Source organism: Protopterus annectens, chromosome 9.part0 (assembly GCF_019279795.1).
Source record: "Protopterus annectens isolate FY-2018-M chromosome 9.part0, PAN1.0, whole genome shotgun sequence".
Taxonomy (NCBI): Eukaryota; Metazoa; Chordata; order Ceratodontiformes; family Protopteridae; genus Protopterus; species Protopterus annectens.
The window spans coordinates 621,004,116-621,022,213 of record NC_056743.1 but is presented as its reverse complement, the minus strand read 5'-3'; the positions used below and the strand labels follow the sequence as shown (position 1 = coordinate 621,022,213).

At 40.4% G+C, this 18,098-nt stretch overlaps 1 protein-coding gene across 5 annotated transcripts in view; it reads right to left on the bottom strand.

The window, feature by feature from the left end:
* The window catches only part of LOC122811371 (tenascin-like), a 641,082-nt gene that overhangs the window by 182,341 nt on the left and 440,643 nt on the right, over positions 1–18,098 (bottom strand). For 4 of the 5 annotated variants that reach the window (XM_044083172.1, XM_044083170.1, XM_044083171.1 and 1 more), the window contains one exon: positions 6,961–7,368. The exons of the other annotated variant lie outside the window; for it this stretch is intronic. In XM_044083172.1, coding sequence (XP_043939107.1) covers positions 6,961–7,368 — 408 coding nt within the window. The remainder of the gene's footprint in view (positions 1–6,960; positions 7,369–18,098) is intronic. 5 annotated transcript variants of the gene reach the window in all.

The window sequence follows — 18,098 nt, the reverse complement described above, 5'->3', positions numbered from 1 at the left end:
AAAAACAGGACAGGTGAGAGGTATGGTCTGACAGTGTAAGAGTATTATTGGTCAGTTTTTCTGTCCCAGGTATGGTTCAGGATAAAACCCCACTAGGTAAGCTGGTGCAAACTTAAAAATATTTTCCAATCTTTCTTCTATCAATATCAGAAGAAATCGCCCACAGGATCTATAAATCCATTCTGAGAGTCTCATAAAGAATAATAGTTTGTTGTATTATGAATTCTTTGCAAATTAAATGGGAATTACCATTGAACTATATAGCTGCCAGGCATAATGAAGGAACTGCAACAGATGACGACAGTAGAATGATATCTATGCAACTGGTCTTGGATATAAATTATAACAGTGGGCAATGAAAATAATTTATTTATTTACATTTTCAAGGTTTTCATTTTAGCAAATAGAATGCAATTCAAGCAGTGCTACCCATCCTAACGTGCACAATTTGGGGTTTGTGCCTGTCATAAAATGATAGATCACAATCCCTTGGAAATATTTTCTGTAGTTTAAGTAATACAACTATAATAATATGCAGGACTTCAATATTACAGACAGACATGTTAAGGAATATGACATTCCAGCACTAAGGCATTTGTTTTCTCATTCCACTTAGTATAGAAAAAAAAATGCTAATTTTATATCAGGATGTATTTTAAGGAATTATTACCACTCTCCTTATAGCATGGGTCAAAGGTGAAATGTGCCAAAGGACCAGTCCACTAATCTGGTTATTAGATGATAAATCAAGTCATTCTTATAACAAATAACATAAGAATGATGAAGAAGACTGCATAATGCTACTCAGTAAGTGAGTTAGTACATTATTACCTTCATATAACTTCACATCCACTGGGGGGAGTAGTTAGCACTTAATGGGTTTATGGTTTACATTCTACATTCATCATTGACTGCTGCTAGAAAGTTAGAGCTGTTACTTTACGTTTTTTTAAGTGCACGCATTTCTACTTCAAAGCATAAATTAAAAACAAGATATATTATCATATCTATTTGAGGCTAAAGACAAGTGAATGTCTTCTGAGTTGGCCTGATTTGCAGCTAGCTTCCAGCAATTACCCCATTTCTAACCCAACTTCCATCTAGTCTACATTGTGTTTGAAGGAGTTTGTATGTCTGCTCTATAGCAGTCAGTCTGAGAGCCTCCAATAAGGGATCAGCAAAATCTCTGATATTACAGTTAATTTCAGGTTTATTTATTTTTGTTTACTGAGATACTAATCCCAGTGGACCATTTGCAGGCACAGCCCAGGTGATTAGGATCACATACGAAATTAACAAAACATAATACCAATAAAAACAGAATTAGCCGCAAATATAAAACAAAAAATAATGAGAGGAACAAAACATATTTACATATACAATGATGTGCTATAAAACATGCACATATTTACAGATGCAAAAATATGCTACAACATTTAGTTCAAGAAGCAGTTTACAAAGTCAAAACATGGACAGACAAATGGACTTATGCTTAGCAGAACTTTTTGGATAATGTAGCCATAACAACTGAGATGGCTTATGTTACAGGGACAGCAGCACATCATTATGTAGAGAGGGATATGACATTAGAAGAGGCAAATGAAACTGAGAGGGAGGCGTGCAGAGGGAAGACGAGTAGAAAGGAGAGAAATGTGAGAGATGCAAAGAAAAGAGGGAGGTAGGATGAATAAAAGGCAGAGCATGAGTGGTACAGTGGTGCAACAGAGTCATCACCTCACAGCAAGAGGTTCTTCAGTTTGATTCTTGGCTGAGGTGCCTTCTGTGTGGAGTCTGCATGCCCTCCTTGTATTTGTTTGGGGGTTTCCTCCAGATGCTCCGATATCCTTGCATGTTCCAAAGACAAGCAGTAGGTGGATTGGACACTCTAAATTGGCCATAGGTGAGAGTGCGAGTGCAAACGTGTGGTATGAAAGAAATACCATGACAGGGATAGCTGCCTGGTGGTGTGAAACTTGACTTTAGTTGATTGTCACAGTTGAAGTGATGCCCCAACCCCATGTATAAAAATGGGATAAAGGCATATGGATGGATGGACTGAGGTTAGAAAGCATGTAAAAATTTCTGTGAATCACATCTTAACATGTTTCATCAGTCTGTAGACCATGACTCCCCTTCTTGCACCCGTGGCCTTTCTTTTAGCTTAATCTCTTTTAAATTTGCCTCTGATTATTTTTTTAACCAAAACCATACCCCCCCCCAATCTCATAGGAAAATGTTTATTGTTGATGTAATTTGTCACTGTTTTGACTTTGGCCGATTCACCATTCTGTTAACCTTTCTTTGTACTCTTTCTAGTGCTTTTACTTGCTTCTTCCTGTATGGCCTTCAAAACTGGATGCAGTATTTCAGACGAGTCCAGTCTAACCTCATTTTCTCTGGAATGTGTCCCCCCTGGATAAAGCCAAGCATTCTGTCTGCCATAGGTAGTGTATTTTCAGTTTGGGGCTAATGGTCTGCTATTGCAGTTAATAGACTGGGACCTGCTCTTGCAAAGTTGCCTTGAGTATGAGTCTTTCAGTGTTCTATTCCATCTCTTCATATTAGCCCCTAGTGTTATTCCTTGCATGCTTCAGCACTGAAGTTCAGCATCCATTTATCTGGCCACTCTGACAGCGTTACTCTTCGTGATGGTATGCCAAACCCATTATCATCCCTGTCTTTGTATCATCTTCACAGAACTTTATCTTCTTCTTTATAATCCTTTTCTCTTTCTCTGAAACAAACACTTTGCAAAGTACATACAGTACACCAGGGCCAGCCACAAAAGACAACACTGCAGGCCACTAGTTTGGAAAGTGTCTGTATCTCCACTGCCCTGTTTGCCATTTGCTACAGCCATTTCTCCTTATTCTTAGTGTCTTCAGTTTACTTAGAAGCTTGTTTTGAGGTTTGGGACCAAAAGTCTTACTAAAACCAGCAGAGATCTGAATTAGAGTTAGCTGGCAGCATGTTCTAGCTCTGGGTCCTGGAGCTTATTGCCTTCCAGGAACCTTTCTAGTTTTTTTTTTCTCCTGTGTAATTTCCATGACTTTAGTTGCCACCTACATCAGCCTTACTAGTTTTTAATTTACCATGTAAATTTTGGCTCCTCTTTTTCTAAGTACCAGCATTATGTATTTTCTTTAGACTTCAGGAAACAATTCATTGACAAGATGGTGGTTAAGTAGCTCTGTCCAGTAACCTGTTATTATTCCAGACAGCTTTTAAGAAGTCTTACGGTATACCTTGTAACCCTCTGTCTGCCTTAACAGCCTGGTATTACTTCCCTGTTTTCTCTCCCATATGCAAAGGGCTTCTCCTTTCTCAGCTTGAATATGGGTTCCCAGTTTTTTGCTTCTGGCTGCAAGAAATAACATTGCCACACTCCAGGCTATAAATCCAAAAGTCAAATCCAAAGATGAGTCAGACTGGAAAGAGTATTGTTGGCAGTTAAGATTAAATGACTATAGTTCTCCTTGAATAAATTATGTTGTTGTTGTATTTCGGCTTTTCCCAGTTAGGGGTCACCACAGCGAAACTCTAGCCCACTAATGATTGGCAGTAGATTTTCACAAATGCTGAGGTGCCAGCTCGACGTTCAACGAAGGCACGACCATTTACGCATGTCTTTCGAATGCTCACCTAACCGTGGGGAGGACATGCAGACTCCACACAGAAGGCACTCCCCGCACTCCAGCCAAGAATCGAACGGGAGAACCTCTTGCTGTGAGGCAACAACACTACCACTGCACCACTGCGGGAACTCCTTGAATAAATGATAGGGAGAACTATAAAGTTGTTTTGTAAAGAAAAGGGTTAACTCATTAGCAGCTGAAAGTGCATTTACTTGGCCTTTTAATTAGTAGTAAATTGGTCTGATGAAGTTCTATGTATGGAATGAAGGCCAGTTACTTTTTATGGTTGTTTTGTTGATAAAATTGGATGTTTGTAAGGTTTTTAGCTTTCTTCTATTTTATTTACATCCCAGACCATCTCTAGCAGCATCTGCTGATTGATTACAAACTCGCCACTCTGTTAGCATCACTGTATCACTATAGAAAATAAAGCCAAATGGCTACCCATAAAATTAAGATCTAACCTACTCCAGCTTTACACATTTCCTTCCCTTCAAGCTAGAATTCACAAAAGACCTTCCTCATGCAACCTGAGGCACTACTCACAAGCCACACAATTTCCCATTACCCCTAGAACAGAGCTCCACAACATCTCCCATTACCCCTAGAACCAAACTCCAGATCATCTCCCATTACTCCTAGAACCAAACTTCACGCCATCTCCCATTACCCCTAAAACCAAACTCCACACCATCTCCCATTACCCCTAGAACCAAACTTCACAACATCTCCCATTACCCCTAGAACCAAACTCCACACCATCTCCCATTACCCCTAGAACCAAACTCCACACCATCTCCCATTACCCCCAGAACCAAACTTCACACCATCTCCCATTACCCCTAGAACCATACTCCACACCATCTCCCATTACTCCTAGAACCAAACTTCACACCATCTCCCATTACCCCTAGAACCAAACTCCACAACATCTCCCATTACTGCTAGAACCAAACTCCACACCATATCCCATTATCCCTAGAACCAAACTCCACACCATATCCCATTACCCCTAGAACCAAACTCCACACCATCTCCCATTACCCCTAGAACCAAACTCCACACCATCTCCCATTACCCCTAGAATCAAACTCCACACCATCTCCCATTACCCCTAGAACCAAACTTCACACCATCTCCCATTACCCCTAGAACCAAACTCCACACCATCTCCCATTACCCCTAGAACCAAACTTCACAGCACTGCACATGCCTTCTCCTCTCAGCCACCTAGTCATTTTGGCAAGTTCTCCCCATCACCATTAAATCAACACTTATTCTAAATTCAGAATGCAACACAGAAAGCCCTTCTTCATCCAAACCAAATGCTCCTGCTTCAACACAGGATATATCTCCTTTCAGAGTCTCTTCTCCTCTCTCAAGATTCAGTGAAGATTGACCCACTTTAGAAACTCATGTATATATTGTGCATTACACAGTGTTTCATTGTACATTGTACTGTGTGTACTGTGCTTGTTTACTAGAATGTATGCACACATTTTTCTTCATAATTAGTGTGAATTATTGTGTTACGTTTTTTGAAATGTTTTGTATTTCACTCAGGCTGACACTGAAACCTGTCAATATTGATATCAGTACGCTACCCTAATAAACAAATGTAAGCAAATACATTTTGTCTTTCCTTTTTTTTGTCTTCTTCCATCATCCTTTGTTAATGGCTTGTCAGATGGAAATATTTCAGTTAATTACAGGTTAGAAAACTTGTAAATTCATGGTCTTACAGGGAATTACTAATCAGTCATGAAAACAGCTAACAAAATCCCATTTAAATGAAATATTAAAGCAACATTTCACTGGTTCTAAATTAGAAACAACACAACGGCGTCACATTACTCCGCAGAAATGGCCTGTGGTAATCCTTTGGTAGGCTACTACATCTTGTGAGTATAAAAGTATAGTGGTCACCTGGGCAGAAAAAGAATCCATGCAACAAAGAAATCAGTAAAGCTGCAAATGCTTTAATTCTTACTGTCTCTGTACTACACTTAGTGCCAGTTGCTTTGAATACTTTATATGCATGTTTTCTTTTTTTTTTTCATTTTCACAATTCACTGCTCATCTGTGTGTTTTTATTGGATATCAGGTGAAAATGGGCTTTGCCAGTCAGGCAGACTGGTAAATAAGATATACAAACAAACAGATATATAGTAATTGCATCCTTTCTTCCTGCAGGAGGAAGTTCCCACTTTCCTGAAATTGGGAAGTAGGCTTCCTATATTAAAGTAAGTAAAGAGAAATAAAAGTTTACTTTTATTCACCCTGTCACTAATTAAGATATGTTTCTCAATAAAAAAGGACAGACTGGCCACTCTTAAGTAAATAAGGAAAAAGGCCACTCACACCTTGTCCGTAGTACCTGAAACAGTAATGGCATTGTGAAATTCTATTAATAGTAGACTACCTACCAGATTACCATTAATTATAGATAAACTGATAACACTATACACTGTTATCTTCTAAGATACATGCAAGTTACAGAAAGGGCAGAAAACTATCACAGTATCACACTGTTGTTCCTGTCATTTCTATGAATGAGTTTGTTTCACTCTGATTCAAAAAATAAAGATGTCAGAGCATTTTCCAAATGGTTAAACGGGGTACATAATTTAATATCTAAGTAAACATGTTTTTAGTATGCTTTTTAATACATATTTGCTGGATGACAACAGTTTCACACATTGATTGGAACACAGAGTTATAAAGGAAAAGTATTTATGGCAGAATATTCCCCTGTCCCTGGAGGAGTTTAGTATGCATTTTATAAGTGCCAACAGTTAAGTATTATCTTGCAGAATAAGAAAAACCTAATTTTGTTAAAATAATGTTGATCACAGCATATGGTACTGTGGAGGCATTGTTCTTAAGTAGAACCATCTCAGAGGATTCCTCAAACAGTTCTACTCAGACAAAACACCACAAACATCATGCAATTCCTATCATCCATCCTGTGAGAATATCAGTGTTTCCTAAGTGAAAGAAAAAAATGTTAGCAGCAAATAGTATTGAATAGCTAATTTTCTTTTTTTTTCCCTTTTTTTGATTAGAAGCATAATTTTAAAATCAAGAAAACCATCATAAAAACAATCATTAAAACTCCCACACTTTTTAGGGTCTTCTGAAATAGAAAGCATCACATTGATAAAACTAATAAAAAATAAAGCAGAGTTTGATTGTCAAGTTGGAGGCTAAAACTAAACAGCAAATAAAATTGACCTGTATACAACAAAACGGACGCTGTCTCAAAGACTTTCCTAAAAAGAGAAAATAGGACAGAAAACATTTCGTGCTATAATCAATTGATTACCTGTAGTTGCTTTTGTTATAAGTGGCGGCATCAGCTGACCGTTAGCTACACCATGCAGCTGAATTTCATACTGTTTGTTAGGGATTAGTCCTGTAAGTAGAAAAGTATGGACGTCACCAGCAAGATGGATATTTTCAGAATTTCCAGTGACAGGATCTCTGTAACGGATTAAGTAGTTAGTGAAGGAACCACTTTTCACTGTCCATGAAAGTCTGAGACTGTGTGGAGAGGTATCTGTTGCTGATAATGTCCCCAGCACACTAGGGATTGACCCAGGAATGCCTCCTCCTCCTTCATTCGTGCCACTAGGGTCATCTGTTTTGGGCTGGCTTGCTGGTGTGGTCATTTGGACAACTGAGTGGTCATCTTGCCCTGTCATTTGATCACCATCATCATCATCCTTTAGAGCTAGTAAATTATTCATTATGAAATGAGGTTAGAAAGTTATCTGCAGTGTTCCCTACAAGGCAACATTTAGAGTTGTTGCAATTCCCTGACCCCCCCCCCCCCATTAAAAAAAATCTTCCAAGGATGAGGAAAATATTTCTTAAAATTGTCACTAATCTTTTTTAAAAGTTCATTGATTTCAGTTCACAGATACTCTACACCTTAATTTTGGAGACACCTAGCTGCACCCTTTGTCTTTCAGTTCAGTTTCAGTAGATAGAGAGCAGTAAATTAAAAATCAACATACAGATGATTGCCTTTAATGAGACAGGTCACTAGGAGAAACTCACTGCAATTCAGCCCTGAATATGTCCAGATTTTTTTTAGCATGTCTAGTGCAGTATATTTAGTAATTTTTTTATGTTGAAATAATCTATAGTGTCTGAGACAAGGTGACTGCCTGTGGATGAAATAGATTCTGAAAGTACAGTTGTGTACACTTACCATAAATGTAGCTGTTCGAGTGTGTTCACTGTTGCAGTCATCATATTTGGGTTATCTGCCTGCAGGTAGCCCTTAGCCGGCCTGAATACCAGAGTCTTGGGATTTCTGCATCGGATGCTGTCACTTCTTCCATGATGTTAGGGGTATAAAACATGCAGCTGACGCCATTACATCAGTTTTTCTTGTCCCAGATGTCAGGTTCCCCCAAAATAGGAAGCAATTATATGGTGTGGAACACCCCCAGCAAAAAGCAAATGCACATAGTATAAGATATGCCAAACCAAAAAGGATAGCTGAAAGTAAAGACAATCAGGGGGCTGGAGGGAGGGTAATCAGGACTGCAACAGTGAATACGCTCGGACATCTACATTTATGGTAAGTGTACACAACTGTACTATGTTCTTCATGTTTCACTGTTGCAGTCATCACATTTGGGTTGATTCCCAAAGCTAAGGAAGGGTGGATGTAGATTAAGAAGCATTATGCCTGGCAATCAGGCCTTGTAAGACTGCTGTGGTAAATCCAGCTCTGGATTTAGAAAGGATAGGCAAGTGGTAATGCTTGAAAGTGTGTACAGAGCTCCAGGTTGCAGCTTCCAGGATGTCCCTGGTAGGGACTCCTCTGAGAAATGCAGATGTAGCCCTAGTGGAATGTGTTCTTATCCCCTGTGGGGTAAGTTTTCCATGGTGCTTGTAGCAGAAATGGATGCAGTGTGCTATCCATTTAGATATGGTTTGCTTTGAGATGGCCTTCCCTCTCTGCCCCCACAGCAGAGCTGACTAGCAGCTGGTCAGATTTTCTGAGAGGCTTCGTCCTGTCCAAATAGAATCTAAGCTGTCTGTGCACGTCTGGAGAATGCAGTATCCTTTCCCCTTTATTTTGAGGATTAGGGAAAAGGTAGGCAAATGAATGGACTGGTTTAAACCCACACTAGACACCACCTTGGGCATAAAAGATGGGTTAGTCCTGAGGGAAACCCTGTCCGCATGGAAGAAAATGAAGTGTTCCACTGCCACAAGGGCCTGCAATTCAGACACTCTTCTTGCTGAAGTGATGGCTAGAAGTAAAGCTGTTTTCCATGAGAGGAATTTCAAGTCTGCTGTAGCAGCCGGTTCAAAGGGGGGGGTGTGTGTGTAAATTTTTCCAATACAAAGGTAAGGTCCCAGGCTCGAGTGGGAGCTCTCCTGGGGGGTCTTAAATGTTTGCCCTCTCAAAGGAACTGATTTACCAGAGGATGAGAGAAGAGGGGTGGCTCAGTATTATAATGAGCTGAGATGGCAGAGGCATGAATCTTAATTGAAGAGAAGGATAGGCCCTTGTGGAGCATTTCTATTAAGTAATCTAGCATATCAGGTAAATTGGGCACAGTTGTGCCCATCCCTTGAGACTGGCTCCAGGAACATTATCTTTTCCACTTTCATGAATAGGATTTTCTAGTACTAGGCCTTGTCTCAAGAATGACATCCAACACCTGCTTACTGAGGGTTGCTAGAGGTGAGTTCAGGGGATTAGCCAGGCTGCAAGGTTCAGGGTTTGAAGCTGAGGGTGCAGAATTTGGCCCCCATGCTGGGACAGCAGGGAAGGGGTTTGAGGCAGGTGCCATGATTGTAGCACTGTCCGACTGTGCAAAAGAGGATACCAGTGCTGACGTGGCCAGTCTGGTGCAATCAGAATTGTCCTTGGCTTGTCCTGTTTGATCTTTAGTAGAACTTACGAAAAGAGAGGCAGAGGGGAAAAGGCATAGACTGCGAGGCTTTCCCAGGAAAAGGACAGGGCATCTGCCTTCCAAGCTTGGATGTGGGGATTTCTGGTGCAGTATGTGTTCAATTGATAATTCTGAGGGGAAGCAAATGGGTCCACCTTTGGTGTCCCCCATCTGTTCCCCAAAAGCTTGAATATTTTGGCTTCCAGTTTCCATTCATGTGGGTCCATGAGATTATTGCTTATGTCATCTGCCAGTGAATTTAGTTTGCCTGGCAGGAATTGAGCTTGTAGGTGCACTTGGTTGCTCAAGGCTGTGTACCACAGAGCCATGGCTAGTCTGCAGAGTGGGTAGGAATGTGTTCCTCCCTGCTTGTTTATGTACCACATAACTGTGGTGTTGTCTGTCTTTACCAATAGTTGTCCTGGAAGAATAAGGCCTTTGAAGGCTGTCAGAGCATTCTGTACAGCTAATATTTCTTTTTGATTGATATGCAGGTGCATCTGCTTTGGGTTCCATTTGCCCTGAATGCACTGCCCTGCCATGTGAACCCCCCATGCATAGTCTGATGCATCTGTTGTTAGGGTTTGGGCGGCAGAGGGTAGAGTGAAAGAGAGTCCCTTTTTGTGGTTGCAGGCCTCTGCCCACCAAAGGAACTCTGCCCTTAGACATGGAATGATAGGAATTATTGTTTCCAGGTCCTGAGAATGTTGAAACCATAAACTTTTTAGATACCATTGAAGTTTCCTTATATACAGTCTTGCACATAGAATTAACAGAATGCAAGAGGCCATGAACCCCAGAGCTTGCAGTATTTTGCTTGCAGGTAGCTGGGTTTTTGTGGCCAGTAGGTTGAAGTAAGTTGTCAAATAAATTTGTTTCTCTTGTGTGAAGAATGCCATCTGAGAAGTTGTGTTCAAGCTTGCTCCCAGGAATACAATCTGTTGGCAGGGTACTAGGTGTGATTTCTTTTCATTGATGGTGTACCCCAGTGAAGTTAGAAGTCTCTTTACATATGCCAGGTGCTGTAGTAGCAAGTCCTGACTTTCCGCCTGAATCAGGCAATCGTCCAAGTATGGGTAAATCTGAATATTCTCTGCCTGCAAAAAGCAATGGCTGGAGCCAGGCATTTTGTGAATACCCTGGGCACAGTAGATAAGCTAAAGGGCAGTGCAGAGAACAGCGAAGGTATTTCCTGCAAGATTCCCATATGGGGATGTGCAGGTAAGCTTCTTTTAAGTCTAGGGTTGCCAGCCAGGCATCCTTGGCTAGCATAGGAAACAGCTGTTGGAGAGTTAGCGTTTTGAATTTTGAAACCACCAGAAAGGTGCTGAGAATAGATAAATCCAGGATAGGACGCCAGGAGTTTTATTTTCTGGGAACCAGGAACAGTCTTGAATAAAAGCCTTGTTCCCTTTGTTCTGCTGGGACAGGTTGAATAGCCTTGATGCTGAGGAGAGAAAGTACTTGCTTTTGGGCCTCCACCCACTGGTTTGGGGGGAGGTCTGGCCATCCACTAAGGGTTGGCAGTGAGTGGAAGTGGAATCTGTATTCTAGTGAAACAATGTTTAAAACCCATATGTCTTGGATAATGTATGCATGCAGGGCAAGTTTTCCTCCTAAAGGTGCAAATACTTGAGCAAGGCTTGGGGCAGTTAAGGATAAGTCATTGTGCAAGTTTTCCATAGGGGGATGGCTTACTACTCTCTGTTTTGGATGTGAGAGCACCCCACTGCTTAGATCTGTGCATAACCTGATACTAAAGTCTTGGGGGTCTGCTGCCCCTGGGTTTGGACTGAGAAGGCCTGGAAGGGGCTGGAAAGGACCAGTTCTTTGAAGGCCAATGCCTACTGAATCTAGATGGTTGTACTTGTAAGAAATCTTTAATAGTTTACATAAATTTAGCTTTCTCCTCCATTCTTTTGAGAACCTCTTCAGCTTTATTGCCAAATAGGCGCTCTTGGTTTAAGGGTGCATCCAGCAATTTTGCTTTGACATGATCTGGCAAGTTTTGTTCCTTAAGCCAAGCATGTCTTCTAAGAACAGACCCAGTGACAGCAGCCCTACAAGATGCTTCTAAAACATCAAAACCACACTGCAATGTATGTTTAGCAACTTGGTCAGCAGACTGCATTAACTCTTGTAAATCTTTGTGTTATGCACAGTCAGGAATCAACATAATTTTCTGTTTAATTAGCCCTATAATATGCAGCTGATACTTTAACATATGAAACTGGCAATTTAAAGCCCTAATGGCCAGATTAGCAGAGGTGTATACCTTCTTACCCCATCTGTCTAAAGCCCTAGAATCCCTGTCAGAAGGGGTAGGATTCTTGGTAGTAGTAGTAGCCTTAATGCCTTTTGGTCCTTGGGAAATGGTCTCTGGATCCGCAGTAGGATTCTTGAAAAGGAATTTGTGAGAGTCAGGTACTCTATAGTACCTGTCAGGTTTCCTGGGAGCTGGAGGCAAAGTATCCGGGGTAAGGTTGGATTCCAAGAAAACATCATCTACAATCTCCAGAACAGGAAGGATAGCTAGAGGCCTGTGCTGAGGCAGGTTTAAAAATTCCCTGAGTCTCTTTTTGGACTGAGAGTAGTCCTGGCTTTCCCAGCAGAAATGCTCCCTAAGGGTATGCAGGGTTTCACCAAAAGAAAAATCTTTAGGAGGGGAAGCAGAGGGAATGGAATCCTCTGCATCAGAATCCTCATAGGTAGATAAGGGTATGTCCTGGTAGTCAGAAGGAACAGAGATATCTGATTCCTGAGCAGAAGAATCAGAAGCAAAATCAGTTCTAGGTCTCTTTGAGGGGGAAGGCTGGCTTCCCCTAATTAAGGTAATAAGGTCTTCAGCCATTTTAATAATTTGTTTTTGAGGCCTGTGGGCCTGAGAATGCGCTTTGGTCATTGGTTTCCTAGGCATAGTGCGAACTTTAGGCCTGAGAAATTCAGTATTTTTGGTTTGAAACAAAGTCATCGGTTTAATATGAAAATTGGTAGGCCTGAATACACCCTCTGAAACCGGTGCCTGCACAGCGGCTCCAGACCCATCCTAGGTAGAGACATCCACAGGTTCCACAGATGAAGAAGCATCTCGCAGCATACTGGTCTCCGAATGGATCTCAGTAAAGGCCTACGAATCTGTAGAAGTGGGTATCAGGGGCTGTGAAAGCACCTCACTGAGTACAGGCGGACTGGTGACAAGCTTAACGGTAGCGTTGGTGTCAGTTTTGGACCTATGCGGTCTGTCTCTATTTATCCTTACATTTTTTCGGAAGATCGATAGTTGGATGGCTTACTGATGCCATTTCGGAGTATGGAGATTGAGAGTGAAAGTATTTAGCTACAAAAATTGACCAATGACAGATAGTTCGGGTGTTGAACAAGGCACAAAACCGACAGCGTGGGACGTCATGGTCTGGGCCTAAACAGGTGACACAGTAAGAATGAAAATCTCTGTGAGGTATTTGCTTTCCACAGGCAAGACAATTATTAATTTTTTCTGACATCGGTTAGAGCAAGTAAAAAGGATCCCCAATGAGGTACTTATCTTTTAGAAGACTTCAGGTCGGAAACTCTAAAACGGAAATTTCAGGAGTCGGCCGACTGGCACTTGCGAACTGCTTCGGCTTCAGGCACCACACGGCAAGGAAGACTGATGTAATGGTGTCAGCTACATGTTTTATACCCCTGACGGCCTGACGTCTTGGAAGAAGTGACAGTATCCAACGCAGAAATACCAAGACTCTGGTATTCAGGCTGGCTGAGGGCTACCTGCAGGCAGATAACCCAAATGTGATGACTGCAACAGTGAAAAACAAAGAACATCTGGACTTGTGATGTCAAAGAACCAAAATGGATGGAAAATACCCAGCATACTAAAGGCATCTGTCAATTTACAGCAATACATGCACTGTTGTCATGAAAAGATGACCTTAACTCCACTATAACCTGGAAACTGGCTTATCTAGTTTAGGGGTAAATTAGACTGTTTTTCTTTTAGTGAAACCTACTGTAATTGACCCTAAGAGGACAGCTAATTTTGTTACTTGGATGTAATGTTAAAAAAATCTCAGATCAAAAATTAGTCGCACTTATTTTCCAAAGAAATGTCCTTGGTATCCACAACTGCATGTTACTCCTGCAACAGTACCAGAGATCTAGTAAATTCTCTATCAAATTTAGAAGTTGATGCTTATTATTGAGGTTATTAAATAATGGTACCTGTTTCATAAAGACAGTAAGCTAGATATATAAGCATTTATGTGCTACAGATGAAATTTGTCCATAATAGCAAAATCCTTATGTTTGCCAATCTTCTCCAAACTTATCATTTTGCTTTTTTATTCTCTAATCTTAAATATAAATTAGAAAGTGAACTTAGAGGGACTAGACATTCTGAAGTTGATTAGTCAGTCTTTATTTATGTTATTAAACAACTAGGTACATTCACTGTTAAAACGAAAAATAATGTGACTTTCAACATCACATCACATAAACAGCAAACTTGAGTGGCAGTTCAATGCATGGTAATTAGCAGGGTTTGAAATGCTCTATGTGAGGAGATCCAGACTGAGACACCTCCTTAAGGGATGCATAAAGTCACAGTCTTGCAGCTGCTTTGACAGTTTTTCAGCTGAGTGTTGAGGAAAGGACTAGAGACAAAATGTGAAGTTTACCAGCAGCACCGAGGCTTTTGTAGAAGTGCCCATGAAAGTTGGTCGTAACATGGCCGTACACCAAAAGCTCCTTGAACAAGTGCAACCCTTGTGACAGAAGACATTAAAGGTTGTCACTATGAACTTGAAAATGATTCTGTGCTGAGTGGGGAGGCAGTGTACTGAACACATGATGTAGCTGGTCAACCTCAGTGTTAAAAAGCACCATATAAAGAACTTTGCCATGGTCCAGATGAGAGATAACAGGGCCTGTACAGCCTCTAGTACTTTAGCTTATGGAATAAGATGACTGTTTAAACCAGTTTTACTTTTAAATTCGACAGGTGTACCTGTGTTAAATGATCACGTTATTTTTAAGGCAGATTAAAAAAATGTCTCTTAAACATTGATTTTTAATTGGATTATTAATCATACCTTAAGGTCACATGACCCAATCACATAACTTTAATATAATTCAATTGGAAAAGTATGTGTGTTATTCAGTCTCATCTTTTGACTCAAAACATTATTCAAGTGCTCAGACTTGCTGGTTTTTAGTAACTTTTTGTCTTCCTCTGCTGGAACCATTACACCCCTAACAACTTTCCTTAATGCACTTGAATCAATACATCCCTTTTCACCCCCTTAAACAACACTTCTCATATTTCTCTTTTTCTAACTCCCCCATCCACCGCTCTACCCCTCTCATGCATCTGCTATATGCTCAAGTTATAAACCTTCTAGATACACCAGTTTGGAACAGGCAGCCTAAATAGAACTAATCCTATACCCTGTTCTCTCAGTCATACCCTGTTACCCCTATCCTTCTGTACAAACAGAACTAATTCTATGCCATGCTCTCTTAGTCATATGCTATTACCACTATATATTCCTACAGAATACTTATATCCCCCCTCCCTTCCTACATCATTTTGTAACTTACTTCATTACGCATTTTTAACTGCTTCCATACCTTTCTTTATTGAAATTTAAAAACACTAAACTTCTTTACAACGTTTTCATTCTGCAGAATCGGTCCCTTTACTTCCTGCAAGATTTTGCAAAATACTTTACTGTATATACCTGTCTTGTAATTATGTTTTTTTTTAGTGAGAAATGTAACTGTTGTTTTTCTGAGAACTGTCTGAAATCCAAATGTTAATATAAATGCACTGTGATAGAGCTTTTCTGCCTGGGCCTCTGCTAAAATGGGTTCTGCCAATCATACTTTTCCAGTCAGCAAAACTAAATAGTTACTGGTTGTTTGGTATTATAAGGTGATTTATTGTCTTCCTGCATAGCTGACTACCTGTTTTTTTGTTTTTATTATTTCATTCAATGCAGGTGCCCTGACTGATATTTATTTTTGTTTCTAGTTTACAAAAACAGAAAGTGTCTACACTATTTGATTCCAAAATCTTTTTGAAAGGTTTGTAAATATTTCTAAATTGTGGCAACTTAATGAGGTACCTGACTTTGCTGGTCATCTACTCCATTTCCTAACACATGACAAGCTCATTCCCCTGTCCACAGTACCCTGTTCTTTAATCATTTGACATGCTCAAATTCTAGTCTCATTCCTTAAACATATGACAGAGTCATATCAACAGTTCTTGTACATTATCAGTGCAATGAGCCCAGTCTTTGTACCTTACCTGTGTGACAGACTCTGTGCATAGTCCTCTGTACCTTACCTGTGTGACAGACTCTGTACATAGTCCTCTGTACCTTACCTGCGTGACAGACTCTGTACAGAGTCCTCTGTACCATACCTGGGTGACAGACTCTGTACAGAGTCCTCTGTCCTTTGCATAAGTGAATGATACAATGCCTCTATGCCTGGCCTGTGTGACCATTCCAATCCTCTGTACCTTATACTCTGTTCCTTTCCTGAGTGTCAGAGTCAGTTCCTCTCTGCCTTACTTGTGCTCCATCCCTGGTTGCTATATCTTATTCATGTTACACTTCCATTCTGCTGTACCCTACCTATGTGACATGCAGCTCAGTCCCTTGTACCTTGCATGTTTGTGACAGCCTAGTCCCTGGTATATTACCTGTGTGACAGCTCCTTGTTCTCTATAATCTATCTCTCTCTCTCTCTCTCTCTATATATATATATATATATATATAAATAAAATGTATATGTCTACTTTTTTTTATCGAAAGCTCATGCCTTCAAAAAGGAAAAGTACAAACCCATTTACATGAAAGTGCACTTAAATGAAAGTGCACTTTCGTGACTACCGGTTCTCCGAACTGGTAATATTTAAAAAAAAAAAAAAAAACCTACAAACTCATTTCTGCAGGGGTCAAGTCCCCCTGCACCCCCAACATCCATGCTATTTTATATATACTTACTCCGATATTGCACTACAGTTGGGAAACAGGTATATTCCCTTATCCCCACTGTAGCGTGTTTCAGTGCTGCAGTGTTTTTTCTTTCACTATTACTGGCTCAGTGAACTGGTAATCGTGAAAGTGCACTTTCATGTAAATGGGATTGTACCTTTCCTTTTCGAAAGCATGAGCTTTCGATAAGAAAAAGTAGACCCATATATATATACACACACACACACACACACACACACACACACACACACACACACACACACACACACACACACACACACACACACACACACAGTGGATATAAAAAGTTTACACACCCCTGTTAAAATGTCAGGTTTTTGTTATGTTCATTTCAAAAATTTTCCTACCTTTAATGTGACCTATAAACTGTACAATTCAATTGAAAAACAAACAAATCTGTTAGGGGAAAAATATGAAAAATAAAAAAATGTACAATACGCTGGTTGCATAAGTGTGCACACCCTTAAACTAATACTTTGTTGTGTGTGCACACCCTTAAACTAATACTTTGTTGAAACACCTTTTGATTAATTACAACATTCAGTCTTCTTGGGTAAACACCTGCCATCAAGTAAAGAAACTCTAATTAACCCCAAATAAAGTTCAGCTGTCCTAGTAGGATTTTACTGACTGACTCAATTGCCCACTACAGCAAAAGCCATGGTTCGCAATGAGCTTACAAAGCATCAATTGTTGAAAGGTATCAGTCAAGAGAAGAGTACAAAAAAATGTCCACAGCATTGGATATACCATGGAACACAGTGAAGACAGTCATCAAAAAGTGGAGAAAATATGGGACAACATGTGATGTTGCAAATAACTGGACATCCCTCCAAAACCAATGAAAAGGCAAGATGAAAACTGGTCAGGGAGGCTGCCAAGAGACCTGCAGCAATACTGAAGGAGCTGCAGGAATTTCACGCAGGTATTTGGTTGTGTACTACATGTGACAACAATCTCCCATATTCTCCATATGTCTAGACTATGGGGTAGGGTTGCAAGACAGAAGCCTTTTCTTACACAGAAAAACGTCCAGGCCTGGCTAACATTTGCAAAACAATATATCAAGTCTCTCAAAACATATGGGAAAATGTGTTATGGTCTGATGAGACCAAGGTTGAACTTTTTGTGCACAATTCCAAAAGGTACGTTTGGCGCAAAAACACTTTGCATCGCCAAAAGAACACCATCCCCACTGTGAAGCATGGTGGTGGCAGCAATGGGCTTCGGGGTTGTTTTTCTTCAGCTGGAACGGGGGCTTCAGTTAAGGTAGAAAGAATTATGAAGAGTTCCAAATACCAGTCAATTTTGGTCCAAAACCTTCAGGCATCTGCTAGAAAGCTGTAGATGAAAAGGAATTTCACATTTCAACACAACAATTACCCCAAGCATGCATCCAAATCAACAAAAGAATGGCTTCACCAGAAGAAAATTAAAGTTTTAGAATGGTACAGCCAGAGTCCAAACCTAAATCCAATGGAAAATCTGTGGGGTGATCAGAAGATGGCTGTGCAGTGCAC